Source organism: Poecilia formosa, unplaced genomic scaffold (genome assembly GCF_000485575.1).
Source record: "Poecilia formosa unplaced genomic scaffold, Poecilia_formosa-5.1.2 Scaffold12, whole genome shotgun sequence".
Lineage (NCBI taxonomy): Eukaryota > Metazoa > Chordata > Actinopteri > Cyprinodontiformes > Poeciliidae > Poecilia > Poecilia formosa.
The window spans coordinates 171,835-198,889 of NW_006799951.1; the positions used below are offsets into that span (position 1 = coordinate 171,835).

Below are 27,055 nucleotides of genomic sequence, written 5' to 3' on the forward strand. Positions count from 1 at the left end.
TCAATGGGACCTCTAATCTCCCCTTTCATGCCCCCTTCTTATCTGAAGGGTCTCAGCTTTGGCTGCCATGTGCAGGTCTGCCTGGGCTGGCACTTCTTACTCGCAGGTGGGGTGAGTGTCCTGGCAAGCATGTGTTTATAAAACTCACTTGTTTGGGCACAATACTTGAACTAACTTTTTTTGAGGGAACAGTGTGAATCTGTGCAAAGCCTTTTCCCAAAGTTCTTTAGGAGGCGACGGCCCATTGAGAGGACAGAAGAAGGGATTACCTTCTTCGACAGTGGTGCATTTCCGAGAGAGCTGATTAGCTCTGCATTCATTGTTAAATTGAGCAAAGGAAGGCCCTAGAGGAGTGAAAGGATCCAAATAGGTGGGCCCAGAAAGAAAACAGCCACAGGAAGCCTTTGCACAGGCAGACCCAAAGTTTTCCCAACATTTCTTCCCCCCTCCCCCCCACTCCTGAGGAGGCGCAGCGTGAAAAAGGAGATTAGCATACAAAATTAGAGGCAGAATGATTTTTTTTTTAGGGGCAACTTGCTTCATGCCCTCCTCCCCCACGACCCTGCTCTGTCTGGACAAAGTTAATTAAACTAGTATTAAACAGTGAAGAAACTTCCAAGCGCTCAGCGAGGATTACCATGATGAAGGAGAGAACGGGAGGTATTTGTTGGGGTGTAATTGAGAAAGGCGTGAATGAAGGAGAGTTCGCTCGACGGCTTTCTTTTCTCTTCGGTCCACCACAGTGGAAGCAGAGTGAAAAAGTGGGTCTGTTTGCTCCGAACCATGAAGTATTCATGTCACAATGAGTATGTTAAAGAAGGATGAGCACTTTCTTCAGCCTGAATTATATGCACGATTAAAGGATTTATTATTCTTTCATTACATTTTAATGGAGAGAGAATGAAAAAAGGACACTAAAGCAAAACTAGAAAAAAAAATGCTGTGCAATAAATTAACAATATACAGTACAAAGTGCTTCATTTTATGTACAGTTATACATCAAGAGCGCAAAGTAGGGGTGAGCCAGATGATGGGGGGGGGAAACAGAAATACAAACTAAAACCGTAGCGAGCATTCTCGCAAAAATAAAAAAACAGATTACTGTGAGAAGTTTAAGAACAAGTGTTGCACCAGATTATCTATCAAATGTTGTTTTTTTTTGTATAAGTACAAGAATAAATAATGTGAAGAATTTTAACGTCAGTGAGAACCGTTTCAATGCCATGTCACTTTTCAAAATGTGGTAAAAAATATAAAAATATATCTTAAATACATTTATGCTAAAAAAAAAAAAAGAAAGAAGGAAAAATCTACAAAGTTGACTGTTTTGTCATGAGACTCTGTGCTCGTTTGTGAGAAATATTTAATGTGAAGATAAAATGTGAAGGTTTTGTCCAGAACACGTCATCTGCAGAGTCCAGGTGTTTGATTGAGCTGCAGAAACAGGAAAACATGGCTGCATGTGGAGGAGTGACGGGGACGCTCAGTGCTTTTTCCTCAGCCTCAGGTTCTTTCGGCGGATGGCGGCGCTCTCATTCCTGCCCCTCTGACTTCCCTTCTTCACACAAAAGTACTTGGTCACCGTCTTTCTGCACTGCTCGCACTTCACCACACAGCACCAATGGAACTTGCAGTTGCAGCTCGACACCATCTCGGCTTTGCGCTCTTCCACAGCCAGCCCGCACTCTCCGCACAGCCTCTTGCAGCTCCGCTTCTCCCACTTGTTCAGGTTCTTGCCTTTCTTCAGGCATTCGCGGCCCTCCGTGCCAGGCAGGCCCAGGGTGCGGTTCTCCAGGCAGTAGTCGGGCGAGTCTTCGAGGTGGACCAGCTCCTTGCGGGAGATGGAGTTGAAGGTCTCTGCAATGGCGCCGCGACTGGCCGCGCTGTTTCCTGCTCCCCGGAGGAGATCCACCTTCAGGGCCCGGTGGTACTTCTCCTTCAAGTAGTTCCCCACTTCCCTGAACTCCGGCAGCTGCAGCCAGCAGGTCTGAGTGGTGCAGCTTCCTGAAACACCGTGGCACTTGCACGTCTTCTGCATGGTCCCCTTAACAGCCTGTAAACAGCGTCAAGAAAACATTAACTTCAGGACGACGCGCCTCAGGTTCACTTTTACACAAGACACTTCCCCATAAAGATGAAATAATTTTGTTAAAAACTTATTTTTATTGAGGTTTGTGAGATGTTCAGAAGAAACTTACATGAAAATTAAGAAGATATACACTTTCATGACGTGAGTCATACTAATTTATTCTAACTTTATGAGTAACAGTGTCTCACATGTAACAAGGATTTACATGTGATTCTTTTTATAAAGGTCAAGCGGCTTGTAAAAGTATTCCTGCCCTTTGAACCTTTTCACATTTTACCATTTCACAACCATAAACTTCCAAATATTTTTATTGAAATTCACTGTGATAGACCAACACTAACTAGTGCATAAAGTGAAACGATGGGACAAGAATGCATAGTTTTAATATATTTTTCAAGTAAAAATTAAGTATCATTCACTTAACATTCAGCCCCCTCTAATCGGATACTTTTAAACAAAATTCAGTGCAACTAAACACCTGGAGAGGTCATGTAATTACTGACTACAGTCCACTTGTGTGTAATTTAATCTCAGTGAAGATATAGCTGTACTGTTAAGGCTACAGAAGTTTTGAACCTCAGTGAACACACAGCAGACAGGCTGTGGAGAAATGTTATCTTATGGAACAACACACAAAGCTTGGGATACGTCACTGTTATCCCAGTGTTCAATCCACTGCCATCATGTTTCTAAAATTGGAAACATTAGAGTGGGTAAGGAGTAGAGTAGAGATCTGAAGAGCAGGTGGGGGAAAAAAGCAATAAGGAGATAAACTGGTTTCAATCAAAGTATATTCGTGTGCTACAGCGGTCCAGTTCAAGTCCAGTTCAAAATCCGAGACTTGTAAGCTGATGTTCACAGATGCTGTCAGTCCAACGTGCTTGATATTAAGATTTATTTGAAAGCAGAATGGGCAAGAGTTTCAGTGTACATATATTCCCTAAAAGATTTGAATCCATAATTGAGGAGGAAGTTGTTTCTACAAATTATTGACTCAGAGGGGGTGAATACAAATTAATAACACTTTTTTTTTCAGATTTTTGTATTTTTCATTATTTTTCAATGAAAAATGTCACACTGATTAAGAGAAATTCTGATTAAGTCAATCGAATTTTGTCATCAGACAACGAGGAATACATTTTGGAAGGTACTGTACAGATTCATACCTCAGTGTGACGTCTACATGCGGACGAAGGTAAAGCATACAAGTGAGTCTGGAATTACTCGAGTCTGTTGATTGATGTCTTGTCAAATTAACTAAACTGTATTGTTAAAGATTCCGACATGAGTGAAAGCTTTATGAACTAAGTGTCTTTGTCATCCTCTGTGTCTCCTGACTTTACCCGATACAAAACAGATGTCTGCTAAAAAGGAAGGCCGCTTTCTTTTCGTGCAGAGGTGATGAACTCTACACCGAGGTGAGGCTGAATCAAAGTTTCACATCGAGTCCCATTGTCCCTCCTAGAATAAATAGGACTATTTATTTAGCATGTTCCTTGTCAACATGTTTTCCTGTGAGTGGGGACCCAGCGGAGAGACCCATTGAGTTGAGAAATAAAAAAAAGGAGTTTTTTTCTCTCTTTCTGTCCCCATTTTTTTCTGTTACAATGATGCTCCAGGTGCCATAAGGATCCCAGGGCCCGACAGGGGGGAGCAAAGGCACCATAAACAAAGAGCACTTCAGCTGCACGCCTGTGGTCCCCTCAGGCTCCCTCGGGGCCAGACAAAGACCAACATAAATGTGGGATCCTTATTGCAAGAATAAAAACTAAAACACTTATTTTAAGGAAGTGGGATAATACAGAATGCTTTGCAATGTCTGGCTCCACAGGATCTCCAATTAAGCTTCCACCAGCCATCCTGAGATTCTTGAGCTGAGGTATTGTCATAAAGTGCATTCAGGACTGGTAAATAGGCCCATCTGGTACAGCGAACACACTGTTATTATTGGGGACGAGTGGCACCTCACTTATAGAGATCTGAAAGGGATGCTTGGGTGGCACACTCAGTGTAACGCTGAGAAGGGATGAAAAAAAAAATGATTGAAAGGACGCTTTACACTGTGCGTGCTGTTGGAGTGCCATAAGAGATCCGCAAAATTTCAACCAGGTTACCACGCAGTTTGCAACCTGGTTCGGATTAAGGCTCACTCAGCATCCCAGCTGTGGGCACATCCTTCATTTTTAAACTGATGGAGTGAATACGGAGGTCTACCTTCCGCCCAGCTTCGTTATTGTGAAGATTCATGGCCGCCCGAGCATCCTGTCCAGTCTCCAACGCGTCCACAAACTGTTTGGAGATGGTCTCGCCGAAGCTGACGTTATCGCTGCATCCGCCCCAGAGCCAGCCATGACCTCCTGAGGTGAAAAAAAAAAATAACAATATCAATCACTGTTAGTTTAAGTTGCACAAATCTTCTTCAAGCTAATGTATACGTTTATCAGTCTCTGACCTCTTTGTCCATTCCTGCTGTCGTCACAGCCACAGTTGTCAAAGTCTCCGAGACTGCAGTTTCTGGTCAGGGTGTACATAACCCCAGCAGAGCTGATGGCATGGACGAATGCAGTCTCTCGATTTGCTGTCAGCAGAAAAAGCTCTTTGAAAATTGCCTCCTACAGTGTCATCAATGGCATTTCTGCCACATATTTCATTTGTCAGAAATTATATAGTTTATGTTATGATGTGATTACTCTAATTTTTCAGCCATTCTTGTAGCGACTAAGCAAAAAGTGGTTGAAATTATGTTAGATTTTAGTTGTTGTCGCTGCTATGTGTCATTTATAAGTCACAAAATGTGAAAGAGAGGTGAACTAAACTCAAAAGGATATCCTTAAGCTTCATCTTACATCCTGTTTATAATTTCCTATTGATGAAAAATATACTGTTATTTGATTGAAATTAAAATTAAAATTGAGAAACACAAGAATACAGTCAAGAGTAGCCTGAGAAGGACAATGCCCAGGTTTGGGATTTCAAACCTGAGCATTACTGCAGAACACAATGCCTACATTTAATAGTCATAACTGAGTGTCCAGCTCTAATATGAGATCGAAATGTGAAGCCTTATATCTTGAGAAAGCAATGAGTAGAAATATGTCCTTAGAAAGATACCTAGCAAACAGGAAACCTTTACTGAGATTTGGAAAGTGTTCTGTGGTGAGTCCATAAGTAATCATTGTGAGAAATTACTGCGTTTGACAAAAATTGTCATTTGACACACAAACATTCTGATAAATATAATTTCTGCTCTAGCAGCATTGTTTTTCTCTTTTACCCAGGCATACAAACTCCACTAACAACGTCGTCAGCAGATTACCGAACTGGCGAGTTTGCGTGACAAAGACCATATCGTTTTGTTCTCAGCCACGTCATCTGCCACTTCTTGCTACAACACTTCTGGCGAACCTTTCCCTACCCTCTCCATGCGAAACGTCTTGCTCGGTTCTGGTCCAGTACAGCAGACAAACAACTGACTTGCTGCAAAGACATTGTAGCAAGTCAATCATTATTTCCTCCTCACCTGAACCTGTAAACTCGCAATAGTCAATCCTTCTCTGCCATGATCACTGTGTTTATCGTACAGGGGTAAACCACCCATATGATAAAGTACCACACTGTAGCCGAAGGGGTTTCACAAGAGTTCGGCTCGGTCACATGAACACACATCAACGGTTCAGCTTCGGTCCAACCATGCTGGGAACCGTAGTTTGTCACCACATAATCAAACCATGTTTTACTCTGGAGGGTTGAGCTACAGTAATAAAACTGTCTCAATGTTATTAACGTAAGTCACTCAAACTCAGTAGATCTGTCTACAGTTAGTTTTACTACAACAAGCTGTTAGGACCCAAAAAAGACTTCAGTATAATGCTACACATGTGACGGGCAAAAGAAATGTTGAAATACTGGCATAAAATTAGACTGCAGTCCAGCACTCTAGTTCACCTATCTCAGATGTGGAGAGAAAAAAAATAGATGTAGAAGCTAAGAAGCTAAGCTAAACAACAGCAGCTATTGTTTTAATGTGATCTCTGCACATCAGCAGGTGTTTTGTAATGACGTAGGTTACATAAAATGTAAAAACAGCTGTAAAGCAAATGATTTCTTTTCCTGATAAACCTTATGCTTTTAACAATAGCTGTCAGTGGTCTGGTTTACTCTCTGCTCAAGCTAGCTGTCTTAGCTTTGCCACATTTCCTGTATGCAAGATCTTTGTGCTTTAAGTGCTCACTCCATCCTTTTATATTGTGTCTCGCACATTCAACATATTTCAGGAAAATATGTACAACAGTCCATTGGACATTGGATCTAAATGACACGTAGTCTAATCCTTGTACAGAACTTACTTCCTGTTTTTAGAGGCTTTTTCTGTTTCAGACTTTTCATAATTATAGGTTTTATGTCTTTAAAATATTATTTTCTCTTTAAGTTTTTCCCAAAAAAAAAAAAACTAACTAAATTGAAACCGTGTACTGTCAGTATTTATTACAACTTTGGGTATTTGGTGCAATTCTACTGTTGGTAACCTTTCTACAATCTGTTCAACACGTGTCTGTGAAGGTATTCAGAAACAGAGTTCAGATAAGTGAACACACATGACTATGTGTTTTTCAAATTCTCAATACATCAAGAAAAAAAATATTTTAATAACAGAAAATACAACAACCACACCATACAATCATTAAAAAAAACACACACACAAATACAGTCACACCATTTTCCTTGCTCCACAGAGACACTGGAGCTGGTCTTAAAAGTTTCCAAAGTGTCTGTGGGCACTCACCGCTGCGCAGGCTGCTGTGTGTGGACAGCTGGAGAGCTCTCTCAGGGCAGTTCCAGCGGTCCCATGCGAACTGGTATTTGCATTCCTCAATGCCACTCTGAGCCCCTGCTGCCACGCTGCTCGAGTAGATTAGGTAGGCCTGCAGCACAGACATGACATATTGCACCCAAATAATAACAGCACAAGTAAATGATGCAGAAAAATCCCCCCAATGGAGCAGTTTTAAGGAACCTGATAAACTTAATGCTTGTGAAGAACAGAAGTGCTCTCCTTAAGGAGGAATTACTTTATGGCTTTCTGCTTTTGGATCATACGTCATATACAGCATAGTACAGTTAGATTTGCAATTTTAATGAGGTCAGATACGTTTCTGATTACATTTTCATTCTTTTGCCTTAGAGAAAATAATTAGCAGTTCAAATCAGATCTTGGATAAAATATTTAAGCTAAGTCACATGTTGTGAAGACAAAATTAGAAGCAACACCCTTGCTTTCAGGAAAAAAAATTTATAGAATAAAGAATAAAACTAGAAGAGACAGAGAGAGAGAGAAAAAAATATGACAAACACAAAAATCTTTCTACTATGATCTGATGAGTTTTGTCAGAGCCCTGCACTCTGTGCTTGGCTTTCGCCTGCTGCTCCAGAGTCTGTTCAGACTGCATGAATGATAATATAACTAATATGTCTCAAGTGGCCTTCAGGGAGATGGAGTACCACCTCTTTCACAGGGATCCGGCTCGCTAATGATGACCACCCACAACAGCGCTGCCTGCTCTCGCTTCTTAACACACTCAGCCCTCGGACATGCACAGCGCTTCTGAATAAGGTCAAGTGTACCAAGAGGGGAGGAAAAAAAATCACAAAAGGCCTAGAATATCACTGATTTGGAGCTTTTGTTGCAAACAGACAGGTAGCCAGAGATTGTCAATACACAAGGAGCGAGGTTTAACTCCCTCTTTCTCCAGAGAAAAAAAGAGGAGGGGAAGATCAAAAGAAGCCAGGCTTACCTTAGGTCCGGTCATCAGGAAATTATTCACTGACCTGGAAAAGGAGACAGCTTATTTCAGTCGGAAAAGCCCAGTGTCCACCGCAAAATCCTCCACTAACATCTCTCATTAGTGTGTTTCAGGACACGTGAAACTGTGACACCATGTGGGCATCCAAATCCTGGTGAACAGCACTGAGCAATGAACTCAGATGATTCCAGGAAGCGCTTAGAGAAAGGCGACGTTTCGATTTAATTGAATATTTTTTTATTAGGTATTCATAATGGCTTGAAATCTCAATTATATTTCATAGCTGCAAATAAATGGATTTCTAATACTCATAAATGTGAGTTGAAGAGGTCACAGATCAGCTGAACTATGGCCAAATGGAGTATAAATCTATAGATTTTGTTGGTTTTATATACAAAATACTTTGATGTATTATTTACACAGCATCAAATGCCATTGCATTGGACTAGACGAAGAATATATCCTTACATATGTTCACATATAATTTGTATATAATTAAAATAATCAGAATCAGCTACATAGAAAGCAACACTAACAACAGAAGTAGCTTTGATGTGGGTGATATAACTTTCCGAAATCCAAACTGTTTCTGGAACAACTTCATCAAATCCTACGGAGCATAAATAGGATCAAAAACTGGAAAGGTTTTTGATCCTAAGTTCCAGGAACATGGCTTCCCGCTCAGGGCAGCACAAGCTTGAGTCGCCAAGAGGTACAAAAATTTGAAATGGAAGAGGTGAAAGTTACTTTTCATTTGTGCCTCTATTTAATTGACTTGTTGCTTATTATCACTGCAGCTGGTATGTGAGAAGCTTATAATTCTGTGTGAAATTAAATGAATAATTAAATTTGTATTTATTTTTTTTAAGGAGCCTGGACTGAATTTTATTTCTGCTTTAAAGTCTTCAGTACTTTTACTGGTCAGACCTTAGACTGATTACTCAACACCAAACAGAGATTCTTTCAGGGATTTTGAGGTCACAAAATCAGTTTGAAACTTTTATTCTATTTGTGAAATCTAATAAAAAGAAGTCATGCCTTCTTGGCATTAAGGCCAAATTAGATTGAGGCAAGTGCAAAAAGCACAGGACCTGAAATTATTCAACCTGGACTAAATTATTAGCAATCGCAGATGTAAGGTACCAATCAAAATATGCTTCTTAATATTTATTTGTCTAGATCAACCAATATTACATCATTATATTTTAGCTCATAATGTTTCTGAAAAGCTACAAAGTAGACAAACTATGTAGTATATATAGACCTCTGTCGTTTTTTTGTTTTTTTTTTCTTTATGCCCTATTCTACAATCTGGCAAACCCCAAAACAATGTGTTTAGTCTTTATGGGACTTGCTCCATTGAGAAATTGAAACGTGTTAAATAAATCGATGATTTTATCTAATTTCCGTCATTTTGGCATCCAAAACCCATATATGTCTCCAGTACACTAAATGGAAATGAATATTTGGATGGGGGGGGGGGGGGACATAATAATATTACACAGTAAAATAAACTTACCAGCAGCAGTACGACCTCATGTGAGTCAATAGGATAAAAACGTAGAAGAAAACCTCCCAGTGGACGAACATCCTGACAGGTGAGGCACAGCTGCGGACAGAAGGAGGGATGCGGGAGACTGAGCGCACGGAACTCCACAAGGAGCTATCGGGATTCAAGGAGGGGGCTCTGAAATGGAGCCCTCTCGTCCCAACAAGAGATTATCTGCTTAATTAAAGATTTTCCCCCCTTCTTAGTTCCCTGGCCAATCAGAGGTATTGCACCGAGGAGAGACTGAAGTGATCAAAAGGGCACCCTGGGCCTTCAGGGCCGGGCAACGATGGCTCCCCTGCCTCCATTCAGCAGCAGAGGAAGGTCAGTTTAATCCTATAGGAAAAGTGCAACACTGATCCCTGCGAAATTCTGCTCATGAAAAATTAAAGTTTACCTAAGATATCTATCGCAGAGCTGATTGCTAGGATTAGTAGATGACAGCGAAAAGGAAATGATGAGGCCTCTAAATTTGTAATTAGGAAGTCATTTGAAGTTTAGCAAAGGTGATTAAATCAGGGCGTATCGCCCCGAAACTCAGGGGCTATTACTCACACAAATTTGCAAGAAGGTATTTTATATCTTGAAATAAACTTCCGAAAACGTGTAAAAAAAAATAAATAAAAATAAATAAATAAATATTTACGCATATTTACGCATATTTACGCGTCAGACAGCACCTGAGCGGATGGTTTCTTGCGTCCTGCCACGAGGCAAGCAAGCGGTTTATAAAGACAAATACATAAAATTGTTACCCTTTTGTAATTAAACCTACATTGAGAGTGTTTTTTTGTTTTTGTTTTTAAATAAAGTTTATTGAAATGTATTAAAGCGCCTCTTTTGAGCGCTCTCGTAAAAAAGTGAAGTAGGACAGAGCGAAGTTCGGGCTATGATCAGATATGGAACCACTTCCATCACTAACCCAGACGATCCTTTCCTGACTGGATGAAGGGTTATTCCCCAATAACCTCGTCTGACCCCCAGGTCTCTTTCCTTTCGGCCCAGGCTGGCCTTTTGCAAACTTCTTGTGTGCAAATTAGGATTAGAGAGAGAGAGACAGAGAAAGAGAGAGAGAAAAAGGTTATTTGGAAGGTGGTGATGGGGGATTTCTAGGTGATGTTTGTGGATTAAGGTTTAAGAAGAGACGATCAGCAAGATGAGAGAAAATAAGAAAGACCTCTGCGGTCTTTGATGGAAAAAAAAAGCCTTATAAATAATTTCTAAACGTTATCTGTCAAATTTCTCAAATGGCAAAAAGACATCATGTATTAGGAATGTGTATTAAAATAGTAAAAGGTCAAAGATCATCTCAGCTGCCTGACAGTCACAGAAGAGTGTTTTAGATGCTAAGGCAGTGCTTCAAAGGGAAGGTGAGTGTGCTGAGGCGCAAAGTTTATGGAAAACATGGCGATGCAGCAGAACGAATAAACAAGATGTTCAATAAACCATTTTTAATGTTATTTGCAGACACCAATAGGCCAATTCGTTTCCGGATGGGTCCATGTGTTTTTCTTACTGTTGTTGTTATTATTTTTTTCACACATTCTTTCAATTTTTACACTCACAAATATCTGAAGTTGTGATGAACCATAATAGATAGTGAACTGATAGGATAGCTAACAAATTATCTCTTGAAAATCAACATTAGTTTCACTTTAATATTAAATCAGTACAAGCAATTTTCAAAAAAGATCTATTTTCTTGGATAAAGTTTCAGTTTTTATTATTTTCCATTTCTTTTTTGTGTCTTACTTACAGAGTCTCATATTTGTACTTTAACATAAGTGAACAAAAAAAGAAAACAAACAGTAAACAAGTAAGAATATTTGATTCTTATTAAACGCGGATCCTCACTATAGTCTTCTCTGCCACAGTTCCAGATGTTTAAAAATGTTGAATTCACTGACCTTGGATAAGGACAAAGTTTAGGGAAGGATCTATTGATCTTTTCTCTTTTCCATTTTGAAGAATAGATAAAACAAAACGCCTCTGTGTCACATCATATTTACACTCTGGAAAAAGAGAAGACATATGTTACCAGTAAAAGTTTACAGACTACTCTACACAATTTAAGAAAACACGCTTATTCTGTGTGAATTCTTAGGGATGCCACTTACTTTTGCACTGGTATTTTTAGCAAAAATAAAAATTAAAAATAAAAAAATTTCCCCTCTACTGAATAAATAATCAACAACATGACTTTGATTATAATTGTTCTTATTTGCTCTGTGATGGACAGATGACCGGTCCTGATGACCACAGGAGATAAGCACCAGCCCCGCTCAAACCCCTGGATGAATGGAACAATAATAATCGTGTATCCATTCATCCATTATCTAAACATGCTTGTGCTTGCAGGGCTGTAAGGGGAGCTGGTGCCTATTTCCAGAGGTTACTGAGTGAGAGGCAGGGTACATGCCGGACACGTTGCCAGTCAATCACAGGGCAACATAGAGACACACGGGACAGACAACAACGCACACACTCGCACCAAAGTACAATTTATGCAGACCAACTAACCTAACAGTCACATTTTTGTACTGCGGGAGGATCCAGAGTGAGCCCTTGCACGCACAGGGAGAAGATAAAAACTCCATGTAGAAAAATCTCACACCAGAATTTAAACTCAGGACCTTCTCGAAGGCCTGAGTTTATTATTTTTAGTGGTAGTAGCAGGACTCTATTTTACAGCTATATTGTAAAACTGCAGTTCATATTCTGCTGTGATTTAGAGGCCTCACCAAGATAAACATCGACAGGTATTAGCCGACAAGCCTTCTTACACAAATTCACCACTATCCCTCTGAAACTGTCTGCCAGAGGGAATTGTCAGTGGTATTGCATGGCATGAAAAGAGTGGCCTGACATTCAGCAGCCAATGAGCTGAGGGGTTGATGTCACTGTCGGGGTGACAGAGGTCAGCAGCGGTAACTCCACTTACAGTGGATTTGGACGAGACTCAGGCTGATGGCCGCCGTTCACGGCGACTCGAACACAAAGGGGCAGACCAAAATGTTGCAAAAAGCAAACAGGCTGGGCTGTTTTCTCACACCACAGGGAGGATGGACTGTGCAGTACTGCCCACTTGCCAGAAAGTCCCAAAGCAAATGGAGCAAGATCAAAAATTCTTCAGATGTTTGGACAGTCTTGATAGCAAACACCAAAGCCTCTTTGCTGACCCCAGCAGGGGAATTATCTTCCACCTCTGCGCAAATCAGGCTTAAATACCCAGAACTGGAGAGGATTTGGTTGCCGGAGAGTACTCAAACAGAGCTGATGCAAGGTGACAAGCAGATTCAAACTCCCTCACCTCCCACACTGAGAAATGGTTACCTTAATTTATGGACAATTGAGCACACCTGAATGAGTTTTTAAACAAATATTCATTATAATTATTGAACATGTGGGTCAGGTGATGGGATGCTTTTTTTTTTGTATGCCCTTCAATATCTGTGTGTGAAGCTGCCGTCCCTGTCCTCACACACACTTCCTCACTCTCTTTCATCTTGCGCTTGAGCTTCTGCTGTCATCTCCATCATGCAGGAATCCAGGTGCTTTAAATACTCACTTTCAATCTGTGTCTTCTGAGAAATGGAGTGGATGTATAAATATTTTTCCTGTTCAGAATATTTAAAAAAACAAGTACAACCTTGTTGCATAAAAGTTTGGTTTATTTATTTTACATACAGTAGATACAAAACATTCATTTGAAATAAAAGTGCCATTTCCCAACACAATACAAGTGTTGCTTTGTTATAGAGAAAAATTTGACAAATATTACAATGGTACTTTCAAAAATGTCATAAAAAGTTTTATTTGTATTTCAGGCAAATTCTTGTTTGGTGAGAGAAAAGTCTAAATAGATCATTTTTGATTATTCGTTGTCTATCACTTTAAACAAACAATGCTGACAGGGGCTATAATTGCAGAATAAAACCTTAAAGAAACCAAACATGTAATTATTCCTCCTTTATTTGTATAATTCACTATAAGTTTTCAGGAGGTGCACAACCATCATAAGGCATTTGGGCCAAACATTTACGTACTCTAACATATGAGAAAAAAAAAAAAATCATCTCATCCATGTCTCATTGGAATATTTTACCGAGATGGAGAACAATAATAACTGAAATAGTATTTTCTCAGGGTAGAGTTAAATACGTAGTCTGATGTGGCGTTTCATCTAACCGGGAGCAAAAAACTGAGTCGCGTCGGATAACTTATTCCTTTATGAGAAGAAAAACTGACACTACGGATGTCAAAGCATCCCCATGTGGTACTATGGTCGCTCTTCTTCTATGGCCACAGTAAGCAACAGCCAAATGGAGGCCTGACTGAGCTGACTTTAATTTTCAACAAGCCAGCCTATGTTTTAGTCGGACTAAATCGCCAAAAGTAAATTAAAAATAAGCGGGGGAAAAAAAAAAAAAACATATAAATATCAGGCTAAAAATCCACATTTTCTCGGGCGCACCAAAGCACCACGGACTAAAAGCAAAGTGACTTCAGTCTTGCTTGCAGAAAAACCATAAAGCTTCCAAAGTGCCAAAGACAATTAATAACCAGCAAGTAAATGTAGAAATATAATGTGCAGAAAACCAGTCTGTAATTAATTACTGCCTCTAGACATAACTTACACACATTTTATATTTATATATTTTTGTTGATGCCATTTTTCATCTGATCCAAAAAAATAATAATAATACATCCACTCTCTTAATGACACTTTAATATTATAATGAAAAAGCTGTTTTGCACACGTAGTCAAATCTCTACTAGTTGCAAAAAACACTTGGTGAAGACACTTCAAAACTTAAAAGAGGTTCACAACTTTTAATGGAAACAACTCTTTGAAGCCGATATTAGTCTCACAAAGAAGCATGGTAATCGCCACCCCACCAGTGAAATCGCTGCTGCACTCGTTGCTACGTTCTGCCTCGGTCCGTCGTGTCGGCTCACTCAGAGTTTCTAGCGCGGCTTCGCCCTCGTACTCAGCCACTTTTGTGGCTGCCGTCACCTGTTCGCTGAATGCGAGCGGCGATCATGTCTCCGGAAACCCTCTTGCGGTCTCTGGCCAGACCCAAGAAGCACATGAGGTTGATGAAGGCGGTGGTGATGTTGATCTTGCAGCCGAACTCGCTCGTAGCGTAGTCGAAGGGGAACGTGTGATGGTAGTTGTGGAAGCCCTCGCCTGGGAGAAAACACAAATGATGTCATGTAATGTCTCAATCTTTTATCGCTGTGGACGATGAAATTTGATGCCAGAGGTTTCAGAATGGGCCATCATTCAGCTAATTGGTTTACTGCCACTGTATCCAGTTTCCTGTGCATTACCTAAAGGATGTGCTCCCCACAGTCGGTGAGGAACTTGGAAAAAGGCCTTTTTGTACAACGACTCTTCCACCAGCAAGAAACTTAAAGAAAAGGACCTGAAGCTGTGCAGCATAATCCAAATGAAGGATTTTAAAAACAGAGGATAGATTTTCCGGCTTCTAATGGTCTATTGTCTCCTGAGTCAGCTAATTTGTTGTATGAATTATTGTCTATTAGCACAGAATTTAGGTTAAAATGGGGTCAACAAGAATGAAAATCCATTTCTCAATGTAATTTATTTGTAAAAAATAAATAAAACAATAAAAAAGGGTAACACACACCATGTGACATATGATTAGAAGCAATTCAAAGAATTAAGTTAGAATCTGGAAATCCAAAAATGGTGGATTGTCTTATAACGATGTTCACAAGCCTCCCAAATCTAATTTCCTATATTATATCAGATTTAGACCATCTCAGAGTTAATCTGTGACCCTCCCAGCCAAGATTCCTCCAGCGTGACGGGAGATAAATGTGAAGTCAGATGGTCACTTTGTTGACTTGGTAACTCTGTCAGAAGTGAAAATACTTTTGTGGATAATGATCCTGCATAGGATCTATGCAGTTAATGCAGTCATTAACTGCATAGAAATATTTCAATTAGTGCTTCTGCCGTCCCTTTGTCCCTCATCATCACATTGTGCTCACTTTAGTTTGTCGTTGTGATGCAGGAGCTTCTAGCTTTTATTTTTAAGAAATCTATAATAAAAATATACCCCAAGTAAATCCAAGGTTTTTACATTTTAGGACAAAGTAAAAAAAAAAACAACAAAAAAAAAAACAATCTGGTCTTTACCAAGTTTTACAAATGTCAAATGTACAGAAATGCACAGCCCACTACACTGGTGTTATTGATAAGGGCAGATGAGGACAAAATGGAAGAGCTGTGTAAAAACCCATTAACTAGCTTGCAGAACCACTCTTAGCAGCAAAAACTGCTGACTTTATTGGTCTTTCACATTGTTGTGGAGGGATTTTGTCTGTTGGTTCAGTTCATTGAGGCTTGCTAACTTTTGTTTCTGCACAACACTGCGAAGGTCACATCACAGCATTTCACTCAGGTTGAGGTTTAGTCTGATTGGACTACTGAAACATCTTCATGCTTTTCTTTTTCGAATGCAGATTCACCATAGACAATGTCTTTCCTTCAAATGTAAATATCTTATGAGTCAAAAAAATCCTGATACAAAGGACTTTTCAATTGAAAAGGGGTTTAAGTCTTTTTTATTAATAAATTCTCTAGGAAGATTCCTGCGCATTTGAGCTCAATAGCTGGTTCAGCGGCAGCTGAAAAGAAAAACTTACAGACTTCTGCTTTTACAAATGACAACATGCAAACGCTTCTGGCAGAGCCCCAGCCTGCGTGACTTTGAAAGACAACCCAAGAGTGTTAACCTTCAGCCGCATCAAGACACAAAATCATTACTGAAAAGCTAAAAATAATTAATGAATGCTCACCTATGGCACTAAGGGCCACAAATGGATTTTCCCTTGGATTAATAGTCTTGTCATATGGTCTGTTGCCCCACATGTGTGCAGCGCTGTTCACCAGCCAGGTTGCGTTGAGCACCACAGTGTACCTCAGAAGCCCAGGGACAAAATAAGCCACAGCCAGGGATTCGCCCCAGAAGTACCAGGGCACCAACGTGGGGAAAAGGAAGCAGAGCAGAACGACAGACAGCTTGTAGTGCCTAAAGGAGAGCAAAGAGATAATGTCAAAAGTCACAAAGTGTCAACATAAGCAGGGGGAAAAAATGCAAATGTGGAACAATGTGAAGCTAATAAGTATCATAAGAGCATAAAAAAGTTATATGCCTACAAAAGCATCTACTGCAAGACTAGTCCAGAGACAGTGCCTGAAACAACATTTATGCTACTATGCTATTCCTGAAAAACTACTGAAAGTCTGGGATTGCTTCCAACTGACCAAGGATGAGGACAAAATGTCCAGTCAGTGGAAACATTGTTGTCATAGTCACACTATTATCACATTGGTCACTTTAGCCAGACAAAGAGTTGTCACATGAATTACAGCATCATCCGTAACCCATACTGCATTGCATAAATGTACGATACATCTTTATTGCTAACAGTTGCAGTGGATTAAAAGCATTGCCAAGTATTGCCTCCTGCTGGCAGGGGGACTGCATGTCGCAACACAACAGTTGAACTTTTCCTCACCTTCTCTGGAACATCACCACTCTGTCCGCCCTCAGGTCTCCCAGCTCCAGCTTCCGTCCCTTTTCGAGGACGTCGGGATGTTTGCGAACCAGCAGCCAGCCGATGTGGGAGAAGAAGAAGCCCCGCTTGGCGTTGTGAGGGTCTGCATCCGTTTCTGAGTACTTGTGGTGGACACGGTGGTCCCTGGCCCACTCATATATGTCATTCTTTACATTGAGGGGAAAAAAAAAAAAGTGACTTTGAAAATCATTGACAGATACACACAGAGGTCTCACACCACCAGATTCATGAGGGTCTACGCATATATTAAAATATTCAGGCTACAAATACAGTATCCTTCCATGGATAACACTACACGCTTAGAAAACCACAGGCTTTTCCCTTCATGATAAAGCTGTTTCAGCACATTTTTTTTATGGCAGACGAGTTAAATCGCATAGCACCTTGTAAAACTATTCACACCCCTTGATCTTTTTATTGCATTTTCTAAATGCTCACCTGAACGTATTTTATTGAAATTTTATGTGACATACCAACACAAAGTAGGTCATAATTGTGAAGGAAATGAGAAAAGGAAACGCAAAAGTGACGCCCACAGTTGTCTTCAGCCCCACTTGCTCTGATGCACCTAAATAAATTCCAACATAATCCCTTGTCTACAGAAGTCATCTAATTAGTAAACAGAATCCACTTATGTAATTTCAGTTCAGTATAAATAAAATGCGCCAGTGGTTGTTTAGACAGTGTTGAAGGTCAAACGGCTTTTTAAAGACCAAGGAGCACAGAGAGGTCACGGATGAAGAAGACGAGTCCGAACTGTTCAAACTGTCATCAAACACAATTATACAAACTTACCAAGTTATGGCTGTCCACCTTAACAAATAGGCAGCACAAGGAGTGCATTAATCATTTTAACTCTGGAGAAGCTGAAGAAATTGAAAAACTGTCGGCAAGTCGGTCTTAGTTGTGCACTCCATAAAGTAGGCCTTGATTGAGTGGAGTGGCGAGAAGAATATAGTGTCGAACAAAGGTTACAAGAAGTCCTGTGAAGGGTTTGCCACAAGCCATGTATGGGACACAGCAAAAAAATATGGAAGAAAGTGTTTTGGACAGAAAAGAACAAACCTGTTTGGCCTACATGCAAATTGTTATACGAGATGAAAAACTGACTTTGTTGAACAAAAAGCTCCCTCATCATGAAAAACGGCAGTGCAGGCATTGAAATGGTTTTCTTCAGCAGAGTTGATGGGAATATTAACGGAGCTAAATACAGAGCAATCATGGAACAAAACCTGTTAGGAGCAGCAGAAGGTCGAGGGTCACCTTCCAGCAGGGAGGAAAAACTAAAAATAGTCAACGGGATGGTTTAGTGCAAAAGCACAGCCAGCTCCTGGAACGGTTGATTCAAAGTTCAAACATACAACCATTTGAGAATCTGAGAAAGACTTATCCATATCTTCTTTGATATAGCCTGAGCTTTTTTTTTTTTTTTTTTTTAAAGAATTTATAACAGTCAGTCTCTAGATCAAGAGAAATTTGACACTTCACAATTATACTCTTATTTGTTTTGCTCTGTCACACATCGTTCCATTCAAATACATTGAAGTTGTAACTTGGCAAATGTGAAAAGATCTAAAAGGTAAAAACAAAAAAGTATTTTGCAAAGACTTGCATCTACGGTTGAATGTTCTATATTTACATGTTTGCTTGTTTTACCTGAAATGCCATGGAGTTGCCAAGAGCGAGGAAGACTCGCAGGGGAACAGAAGCCTTATAGGACCTGTGGCTCCACAATCTGTGTGCACCAGCAGTCACACCAAGAGCACTTATCAAGTAGCACACGGCAGCTGGAAGAAAGAGAGAGGTATCTTACAGGGAAACTGTCTGCGCCACATTGAGATGAATTTTTACACCCATGAGAGCTGACTCACTAGGCTACCATGTTCTTTTTCATAACCCTCTGCTTCTTTAGAGAAACACTGGGAGTGTGCAGGTCGGCCCTCACACTTTTGGCTGTTGGAAAAACTAGTGAATGCATGTCTCTGTGAGGCCTAGACGGGACTAGCCAGGATCTGAGATCTGGGGGCTGACTGGCAACGAGCATTCTGCCATGAGCCTCACAATGGGATGTGTTCAGTGGAAGTGATTGTGCTTTGTCTTCTCCTGTGAAATAATATGGAAAAGACGGCAAAAAAAAATGCAGAGCTAGAGTAGAAACAGAGCAGAGATTGTTGGGGGACTTGAGTCACGCCACAACAGTCCACATATATAGGTCAAATTAATCAGCAAACTGTTTGGACGACAGAAATTAAAATAATTATAATTCGAGACGTCCCAGAAGCATGGGGATTGGACTGCTAGAGAAAATGTGAAGGGAATCTTTAAGATTTGAATATATTTTGAGTTTTGAAACAAAACTCAAATGAGACTCAAATGAGGAAGACAATTAGATGCAGATTTGGTGTCTTCACCCAAAAGCCACAGATTAATCTGAAATGCATCACAGTCTCTAGCATTATGGAAACTTGTTTTGCAGGCAAGTGTGCTGAAAACTGAACAAAATTCATCCAAATAAATGGTGCGAATACCATTGGTTGGTCAGTCACGCAGGTGAGAGTGTGTGGTTATCCAGTGCTGCTTCATGGTCATGGGTGTATGCTACAAAGGAAGGAAACATACAATCCCCACTGTCAGTGCTGTGTCGATGCTTCTTCACAAGAGATAGGGAAGCTTTCCAGAGTTGAATAGAGTATGTTTAAAAACAGTATAATCTTAGGGGGAAAAAATGCTGCAGGCTGCAGAAAAACACTTTAGACTGGGACGGTGGTGCACCTTCCAGCAGGACCTCGACCCCACACACAGTCAGATCGACAACAAACTGGTTTAGATCATTCAAACCTACAACCATTTGAGAATCTGAGAAAGACGTTCTGGAATGCCCCAGTTAAAGTCCAGACCTACATGTTATTGATAGAATGCGTAGTTCATCTGTCAGACTCAAAGATGTCTGCATGTATTGTTCTGAAGGTCTGTTACTGATCCAGAGGCGTGCTACAAATGAAAGTTATCCTTAGGAAAACTGTGTCTCACAACTGAGTCGAGCAAAAAGGGAACAGGCTCAAGCAAAGGAGAGAGTCCACTTCCTAGGGGCCCAAAATGGATCCTGAATGGTTTTGGTTAGGCCTCCAATAATCTACAACGATTCAGCTTAGTTTCTATGCACCAAGTCAAAATTCATTCAAAACAATCACAAAGATCTATCCAACCATAGTCTTCCGTATAGATATTATTTATTCAAATTAATGTAAGACAGGAGAGAGTACGGTTCAATCGGTTGCAACCTTTATTCCTTTTTCACTTTAATGTCCTGCATCGGACACCAATTTCTATCACCCATTTCTAACTCTCCCCATAACAGCATTATTAAAGTCCAGAAAATCAGTTCTGGCTTTTGGTTTAGGTGTGTCAGGCCTAAATTATTTGGTCACACCTTGGAAAACTTTCCAAAGACGCCCCTGCAAAAACAACACAACTAGCTGCAACATCATGAGGTGTAGAGCTGATTGCCCTTATATTTGGAAATAGATTATATTAGCTTTATTTACTCAATTTACCATTTGACTCAAAATGAAATTGATTATAGAAATGGATGCCATATAAATCATCAGTGGGTTGAAAACCTTCATGCAGGCCCTCTCATTAAAATTAGGCCAGAGTGACTCATTCTCCATTATTCCCACAGGCTTGATCCCTTCAGGCAGTGTGCTCTGTGGTTCGCAGTGCTCACACAGCATCAGCGCATTCTATTCAGACAGAAATCAGCAAATACTCACTCCATCCAAGAGTTAACCACGACGCGGAAGGGATTAGAACCAGTCCATAAAGCGCTCCGACATGCAGGAAACCCATCAGGATGATGTTCCTCCACACCAGGATCCTGGGCGGCTTCTTCCCCTCTTTCTCTCTGTAGGTGTCGTCAAAAACGTCGTCCACGGTCGACGTCTCCGCCATGGCATCCCCGTTCTGCTGCTTGTCGGCGCGATGAATCCTGGTTTCGGTCATGTTTCTGCAGCGGGGAAGCACAGCGCGAGCAGAACAAGGGGACGGTGTTATTCCGTCTGATGCGCTGCGCAGCGTGATGCGGACAGAGAGAGGAAGGCACGGCGGCGAGCAGCTGCGCTCATGTACTCCTGCAGCGCCCACAGCGGGCAGCTGCAGCTGGACTGCCAGCCGTCAACAGGAACCTTCTCGTTGAAGTCAATGTTTTTCTGCCTGATTAATTAAAAATGACTTGTCCATCGCTTATAAGGAGATTTTTGTGGTTTTTTTTTTTTTATGATTCAAAAATAGACTCTCTCCTTATATTTTTGTAATTTTTTTTTTTTTGCACTAGTTATATCTCTCAACTCAGGAAATATATAATTCTTACTGGCACATCAAACCAGGAAGCGTAAAAATGATGGAGATTGGCGTAGAGTCGACCATCCTCCCACCTGTTACGTTCTCTTGTTTTTCCCCCCATACAGAAGGGTGGCTAATAAGAAGTGGGTCACATTTATTCAATAAATTTATGGCTTGATCTTTTAAAATTTTGTCGTTTTTTTTCCCTCCCCCTTGTCTTATGGAGATCATCTGTTTTACTTAAACAGGACGTTTTCCTGAAGATCAACACAAAATGGAAAACAAGCACTGTACATGTCAATGTTTTTCCCCAGTAAATATAACATTTCCATTGGAATTCACACTAGATCAGTGCTTCTCAATTCCGGTCCTCACCGCCCCCTGCTCTGCATGTTTTAGATGTGCCTCTATGCCAGAACAGCTGATTCAAATGATTGCATGACCATCAAGTCCTGCAGAAGCCTGTTAATTACCAAAATATTCATTCCAGGTGTGTGGCAGAAGGGAAACACCTAAAACAAGCAGGGCAGGGGGGGCCTGAGGACCGGAATTGAGAAACACTGCACTAGATAGATGTGAAAACTAAAGCAGTCCATAAATAGAATAGACACAAATTAGTCCATGTATGAAGTTATCTGTTATGATGTGATGGAACAGGGAGTAAATATTGAAATGCCTGAAAAAAAAAAGACATTCAAAAAAGCCAAGAAATCAGCTGGAATCTGTCAGCAACTAGAAAGCTCTCCCACTAGTGTATGCTAACCAATAACATCTGATTTAATATTAACAGGAAGAGACATTCGCAAAAGAAAAAAAAACAGTAAATGTTGAGAAACATACTGATGACAACATTACAGCTGCTTTTCTAAGCTTCTAAATGTTCCAGAAGGTGCTATTGCAGCCATAATCCAGAAGAGAAATGCCCATAATTTTACCATAAACTGGTCAAGGCCAGATAAGATTTGTAACAGAGTCGTCGAGTTGACCAGGAGACTTAAGTATTGCATTTAACCGCAATGGCCTCGACGCACATTCACTCCACTGCTAAAGAAAAAGGAATATGAAGCCACAATGAAACACTGAACGCCTCTACATTCAGTGTTTCAATCAGTAAATTAAAATTTAAGATTTCCCCAACATTACCTTTTTTTTTTTATTTCCAGAATGGTTAGACGATAATGAGCGACAGAGAGAACAAACATTCAGACTCGAGTTCATTGACAAGATGCATATTTTCAGAGCAACTACTAAAGCAATGCAAATTGCTGTTAACATGATTGCGATTGGAGAAACTTCTTACCGTTTGTTGTTCTTGCACCAGGTCAGATGTAGGCAACACTAAGAGATGCAACACTCTTCCTGCCCTGAGGTGGTTTTAAAGCAACATCCTGCTGCAGGTATAAGCATTCTATTGGCTGTTTGCTCCACCAATGTTTAACTTTTTTTTTTTTTTTCCTCCAACTAAATCTTTACGTAACCCGGAGCTCTTACCCAATCTTCTGGAGCATCTCAGTCTGATGTTGTCAGGATTAATCATTGCAAGAGGTTGCAAACAAAGGTCTTCCATTTTGCACCATGATGTCACCCACCAATGAGTTCTGTTTTTGGATAGCATGATATTATAATTGTGCATTTCATCTCTATTCACAGATCAATTTTCCTTTTTTTTTTTTCTCCAAATATAAAGTTCAGAAATGTTTTGCTGGGATACATGGGGAATGTGGAAAATGTTATTTTGGTTCCATTCGCTTTACCTTCCAGTTGAACTTAAAATAGTTTGTGTAAACTTTGCAACCAAAAGAAAAAGCAAAAAAAAAAAATAAAAAAAATAAAAAATAAAAAAAATTGCCTTGCATGATGCAACTTTAAAAAATGCAAAGAAATACATCCTTAAATGCTAAACCTTACAAAGGTTCTGTAGGCCTGGACTTATACAAACTTCAAAAAGTCCCTTTCCTTGTCCTTTTTTCCATATGCAGACACTGAAAACGTTCATCCAGCAAAACAAGGCAACTTTAGCCCAGAAACATGACCTCAGATAAACGAAGGTAACCTCTGGAGAACACGTCTTGCCCTCCTACTGGACCCTGCTTGTTCTGACCTTACGTGAACTGGAGTAAGTAGGATGAGCTCATAATCATGAATCAGATGATTTGAGTCTTGTGACTGAAAGAATCTGAAGAGGTAATGGCACCCTCTGTTGTATAAATGTGGGTACTGCCTGTCTGAAGCAGACAAGCAGGATTTAATGCCTTTTCATTCCTTTTATTACACATTCGCTGCTAATGCTGCATTAGTGAGGCTAAAGAAAAACAAGACACTAAGAGCTATACCAGCTTTAAGATTTGTTAAATGCATTACTGTTGGTTCCATGAGCGTAACCAAGTACGGAGAAGCAGCATTCAGTTTCTATTAACCACAATTCTGGAACAAACTTCCAGAAAACTGCTAAACAGCTGAAACACTTTGAATCGAGGATAAAAACTCACCTGTTTTTAACATGAGTATTAGCTGAGACAACATGAATATTAATATTGCAAGTTATATTACAAATATGAGATGAAAAACCTAAACAATACATTCATTTATATTTGATATCTACCAGGTTTGAAGCTCGGGGCTGGAAATAAAAAGGAGGAAATCCACCGTACTTGTCTTTGCTTACATATGCGATAAAACCAAATCAATGAGCAAACGTGATTATGTCTTAATTTAAAAACATAATAATTTAAAGCATCTTTATATTGCCACAGAATTCTGAAAACATACATATTAAAATGATGTAGCAATAAATTAATAAGAAACACTAGACGAACAAATGACACGCGCTACCTCTCAAACAGCAGCACCAGTTCACAGTGAGGAGTATGTGGGAACATGTCCACAGGGACAGCCAGAGTGGGAGAAAAAGCTTCTCCTGTGAGCTTCTTTTCTTGATCAGGAGCACAGCAAAGCTCCTTGAAGTTCCTCATCGCCTCTCCGTCCGGCTTGCAGGAAACATAGACCAGTCTGCGGATAGCCGCTTGGTTTCTCAGCGCTCTGACTACTTTGGGATGGAGGCCCGCTCGAGACGGATTCACCACGGCGGTAAGGGCTCCGGGTGCAGAGCTCAACCGAGACATGAGAGCAGGGAGTACCACCTCTGCTTTACCGGGGAGAAACTCGCAGTTTTCCACGTCATTGAGAGCGGCGTTGTGCGCGGCATCTCTCACCGCCTGCTCTACGATCTCGACGCCGATGACCCTGTCCACTCTGGGAGAAGAGATGATGCCGATGGCGCCTGTGCCGCAGCACACGTCGAGCAGAGTGCCTCCTGTTTTTGACTGCGCTGCTCCTGGGACACAAAGGTCTCTGACCGTGTTATACAGCACCTGAGCAGCTGCCTGGTTCACCTGGAAGAAAGCATCGGCAGATATGCGGAACTTGAAGCCCAGGACCTGCAAAAGTCACACAAGAGCAGAGACACGTCAGATCGGACATACGTTCTCTTCGGTGTTTAATAAGTATAAGAGAACCTTTGAGTGAAAAACCGACCTGAAATCTAAACGTACAGAGACTTAAGTTTTCTGCAGCAGACATTGTTGAATTTTGAAACCTGTTATAAGAACTTTCTGTTCCCTAAACTGGATTTATTGCCCAGTTCAAAGTCCACCAGTGTGTGTAATCGGTTATACAGTATAGACACCTGCCAAATCATCTAGCAAGGATGCCGATGTCACGAGAAGATGAGATGATGTCCGTTTGTGGTTGAAGCACAATCATCTTGTACTTAATTTAATAATAAAAATCATATTTAATTTTGTGCCTTGAGCATTTCCTACAACTTTGCAAAATGACAAAGTTAAAGAAATTACCGTACATATTTAAGTTTTAAGGGATAAGAAAATCCGAGTATTCTGCATCATGTACATATTCAGGCTGGTCAGGAAAACTTATTCAGTGATTTTCTCAGGTATTTCCTTCTCTATAACAGTTTGACCAGGAGTTGTTTTCCCATCACTTCACCATTATGTGAAACATACATAAACTCCCATTAAAACATGTTTTAGTGTGGTGTTGTAAACGTGCCAATATGTGGAAAGTTCAAGGGTTATGAATACTTCTGCAAGGAACTGCAGAGTCTGAGCAGTAAACTTCCAGATTCCGGGTAAATCCAGAATATCTCACCTCCTCATGCAAATATGGCTGACCGTGCAGCAGCTGGTAGGGGGATTCCTCATGCGTGCAGCGAGTCATGGTGCTTTCCTGGAAGAACAGGGAGTCTAGCTGACAGACCGATCCAGGACCCCTTGAGAAATACTCCACCAGCTCAGCCTTATGAACAGCCACTTCCTCTGCGGTCATCATCTGTGGGTGGAAATACACTATAGCCATGGTGTGTCCCTGCGCATTGGTCCTCACCGTGACCTCTCTCCAGTGACCCCCGGTGTGAAACAGCAGGCAGGGCTCCAGAGAGGATTGGCGGATGAAGTCCTGGTAACACCTGGCTACTAGTGTGTGCTTCTCCGGCATGTTGAGTAGGTGATCTCCGTTCACACAGACGATGTTTCCCCGACTGGCCGTTCCTAGGTAAAATCCAACCGTTTTTGGATTCCCATCCACTCCTCTGTTGACAGAAAACGTGGATTTGTTGCGGTAGCCATCCCTGACTGGGGAGGGCAGAACAGGCAGGACAGTGAAGTTGAGTTTAGCTGAGGCAGGTGCTGGTAAACCTGACCTGAGGTCAGCTGAAAGAGATCCTGAGAGTTCAGACAGGATCTTCCGCTGATTGTTCTGCTTGAGCTCCAGCTGCTCCTCATAGCTCAGCCTCCAGAGCGGGGTGACCGCATCGGCCAGCCTCTCCTCCCAGGACAGGTCGCCGGTCCAAGCCGCTTTCTTCTGCCTTTTTTTCCGTCGTTTCTGTGACCCCGACCCCGCTCTCCCTCCGTCAGCCGGACTAACGCTAGTTGAAAACAGCACGCAGGTCCGCCTCAGATAAAATATATTTGGTCTGACAGCCATGACCGACCTGCAGCATTTCGCGGTTAAATACATGTTTCCGAGAAAAGTGCGAGACTATCAAACATTGAAAGTACAACACTCACAATAAGAACTGCATCAGACTTTCAGGAGCTCGGAAAAACATGCTTCAGATCCACACCAACTTCTTCTTCTTTAGGTTTTAACGGCAGCTTGCATCCATTATTGTTGCACTACTGCCATCTATTGGATCCTAATATCTATACCTCAAATTCTCATAAAGATCCCAGTATTTTTAAAAAACGAAAACTCTTCTTTTTCCCCTCAATACTATTTACCTGATCAACCACATTCTCAAATTTCAATTCCCTATTAAAACTTAATTCCGTTTTTAATAATCTTCCTTGATTTGCATATTTTCTACAACTAATAAAAACATGTTCCATCGCTTCTACAGCATCACACCAACTACATAAACCAGTAAGATGTTTCCCCATCTTAAAAAGAGTTCATTTTAAAAAACTGTGCCCGGTTCTTATTCTATTTATATTTTATATTCTATTTATCTCCTCCCTCCTGTTTCACACTGTTTCTTGTTTGAAAGCCACCTTTTTTGCGCTTTTAACGCCACCTACTGGACTGGAGTGTAAACGGTGAGTATACGTGTTACTCCTAATAAAATTGTCTTACGTTATGAAATTA

General features: G+C 40.7%; 3 protein-coding genes across 4 annotated transcripts; all 3 read right to left on the minus strand.

Moving 5' to 3' along the window:
• Positions 1-844: 844 nt before the first annotated feature.
• Positions 845-9,742, minus strand: wnt8b (wingless-type MMTV integration site family, member 8b). The gene is made up of 6 exons (XM_007545233.2): positions 9,410-9,742; positions 7,882-7,915; positions 6,873-7,011; positions 4,542-4,667; positions 4,304-4,446; positions 845-2,053 (listed from the first exon to the last, which is right to left on the minus strand). Exons 1-6 carry the CDS (start codon positions 9,478-9,480, stop codon positions 1,484-1,486), a joined length of 1,083 nt encoding a protein of 360 aa, XP_007545295.2. The 5' UTR covers positions 9,481-9,742; the 3' UTR covers positions 845-1,483.
• A 3,350-nt stretch (positions 9,743-13,092) lies between these two features.
• Positions 13,093-22,801, minus strand: scdb (stearoyl-CoA desaturase b). Its single transcript, XM_007545234.2, has 6 exons — positions 22,695-22,801; positions 20,827-21,059; positions 18,710-18,840; positions 16,994-17,199; positions 16,271-16,503; positions 13,093-14,630 (listed from the first exon to the last, which is right to left on the minus strand). Exons 2-6 carry the CDS (start codon positions 21,053-21,055, stop codon positions 14,431-14,433), a joined length of 999 nt encoding a protein of 332 aa, XP_007545296.1. The 5' UTR covers positions 21,056-21,059; positions 22,695-22,801; the 3' UTR covers positions 13,093-14,430.
• An 842-nt stretch (positions 22,802-23,643) lies between these two features.
• On the minus strand, positions 23,644-26,594 carry trmt2b (tRNA methyltransferase 2 homolog B). Of its 2 annotated transcripts, XM_007545236.2 has the most exons (4): positions 26,479-26,594; positions 26,112-26,402; positions 25,562-26,000; positions 23,644-24,831 (listed from the first exon to the last, which is right to left on the minus strand). In XM_007545236.2, exons 1-4 carry the CDS (start codon positions 26,517-26,519, stop codon positions 24,223-24,225), a joined length of 1,380 nt encoding a protein of 459 aa, XP_007545298.1. In that variant the 5' UTR covers positions 26,520-26,594; the 3' UTR covers positions 23,644-24,222. The 2 variants fall into 2 exon arrangements, with proteins under 2 accessions (XP_007545298.1, XP_007545297.1); XM_007545235.2 differs by having other exon boundaries at positions 25,562-26,402; positions 26,479-26,593.
• Positions 26,595-27,055: the final 461 nt, after the last annotated feature.

What these genes read in the sequence shown, in the direction of transcription:
- trmt2b (XM_007545235.2), bottom strand. Translation starts at nt 26,519, where the DNA reads ATGTTTTTCCGAGCTCCTGAAAGTCTGATGCAGTTCTTATT. An exon ending in AGTCTGATGCAGTTCTTATT is followed by an intron (nt 26,403 to 26,478) that starts GTGAGTGTTGTA and finishes GAAATGCTGCAG; the next exon opens with GTCGGTCATGGCTGTCAGAC. An exon ending in AGCCATATTTGCATGAGGAG is followed by an intron (nt 24,832 to 25,561) that starts GTGAGATATTCT and finishes TGACTTTTGCAG; the next exon opens with GTCCTGGGCTTCAAGTTCCG.
- scdb (XM_007545234.2), bottom strand. Translation starts at nt 21,055, where the DNA reads ATGACCGAAACCAGGATTCATCGCGCCGACAAGCAGCAGAACGGGGAT. An exon ending in GCAACTCCATGGCATTTCAG is followed by an intron (nt 17,200 to 18,709) that starts GTAAAACAAGCA and finishes CTCAATGTAAAG; the next exon opens with AATGACATATATGAGTGGGC. An exon ending in TGTGGCCCTTAGTGCCATAG is followed by an intron (nt 14,631 to 16,270) that starts GTGAGCATTCAT and finishes GTTTTCTCCCAG; the next exon opens with GCGAGGGCTTCCACAACTAC.
- wnt8b (XM_007545233.2), bottom strand. Translation starts at nt 9,480, where the DNA reads ATGTTCGTCCACTGGGAGGTTTTCTTCTACGTTTTTATCCTATTGACT. An exon ending in TCCTGATGACCGGACCTAAG is followed by an intron (nt 7,012 to 7,881) that starts GTAAGCCTGGCT and finishes TCTGTGCTGCAG; the next exon opens with GCCTACCTAATCTACTCGAG. An exon ending in ACACAGCAGCCTGCGCAGCG is followed by an intron (nt 4,668 to 6,872) that starts GTGAGTGCCCAC and finishes TTCTGCTGACAG; the next exon opens with CAAATCGAGAGACTGCATTC.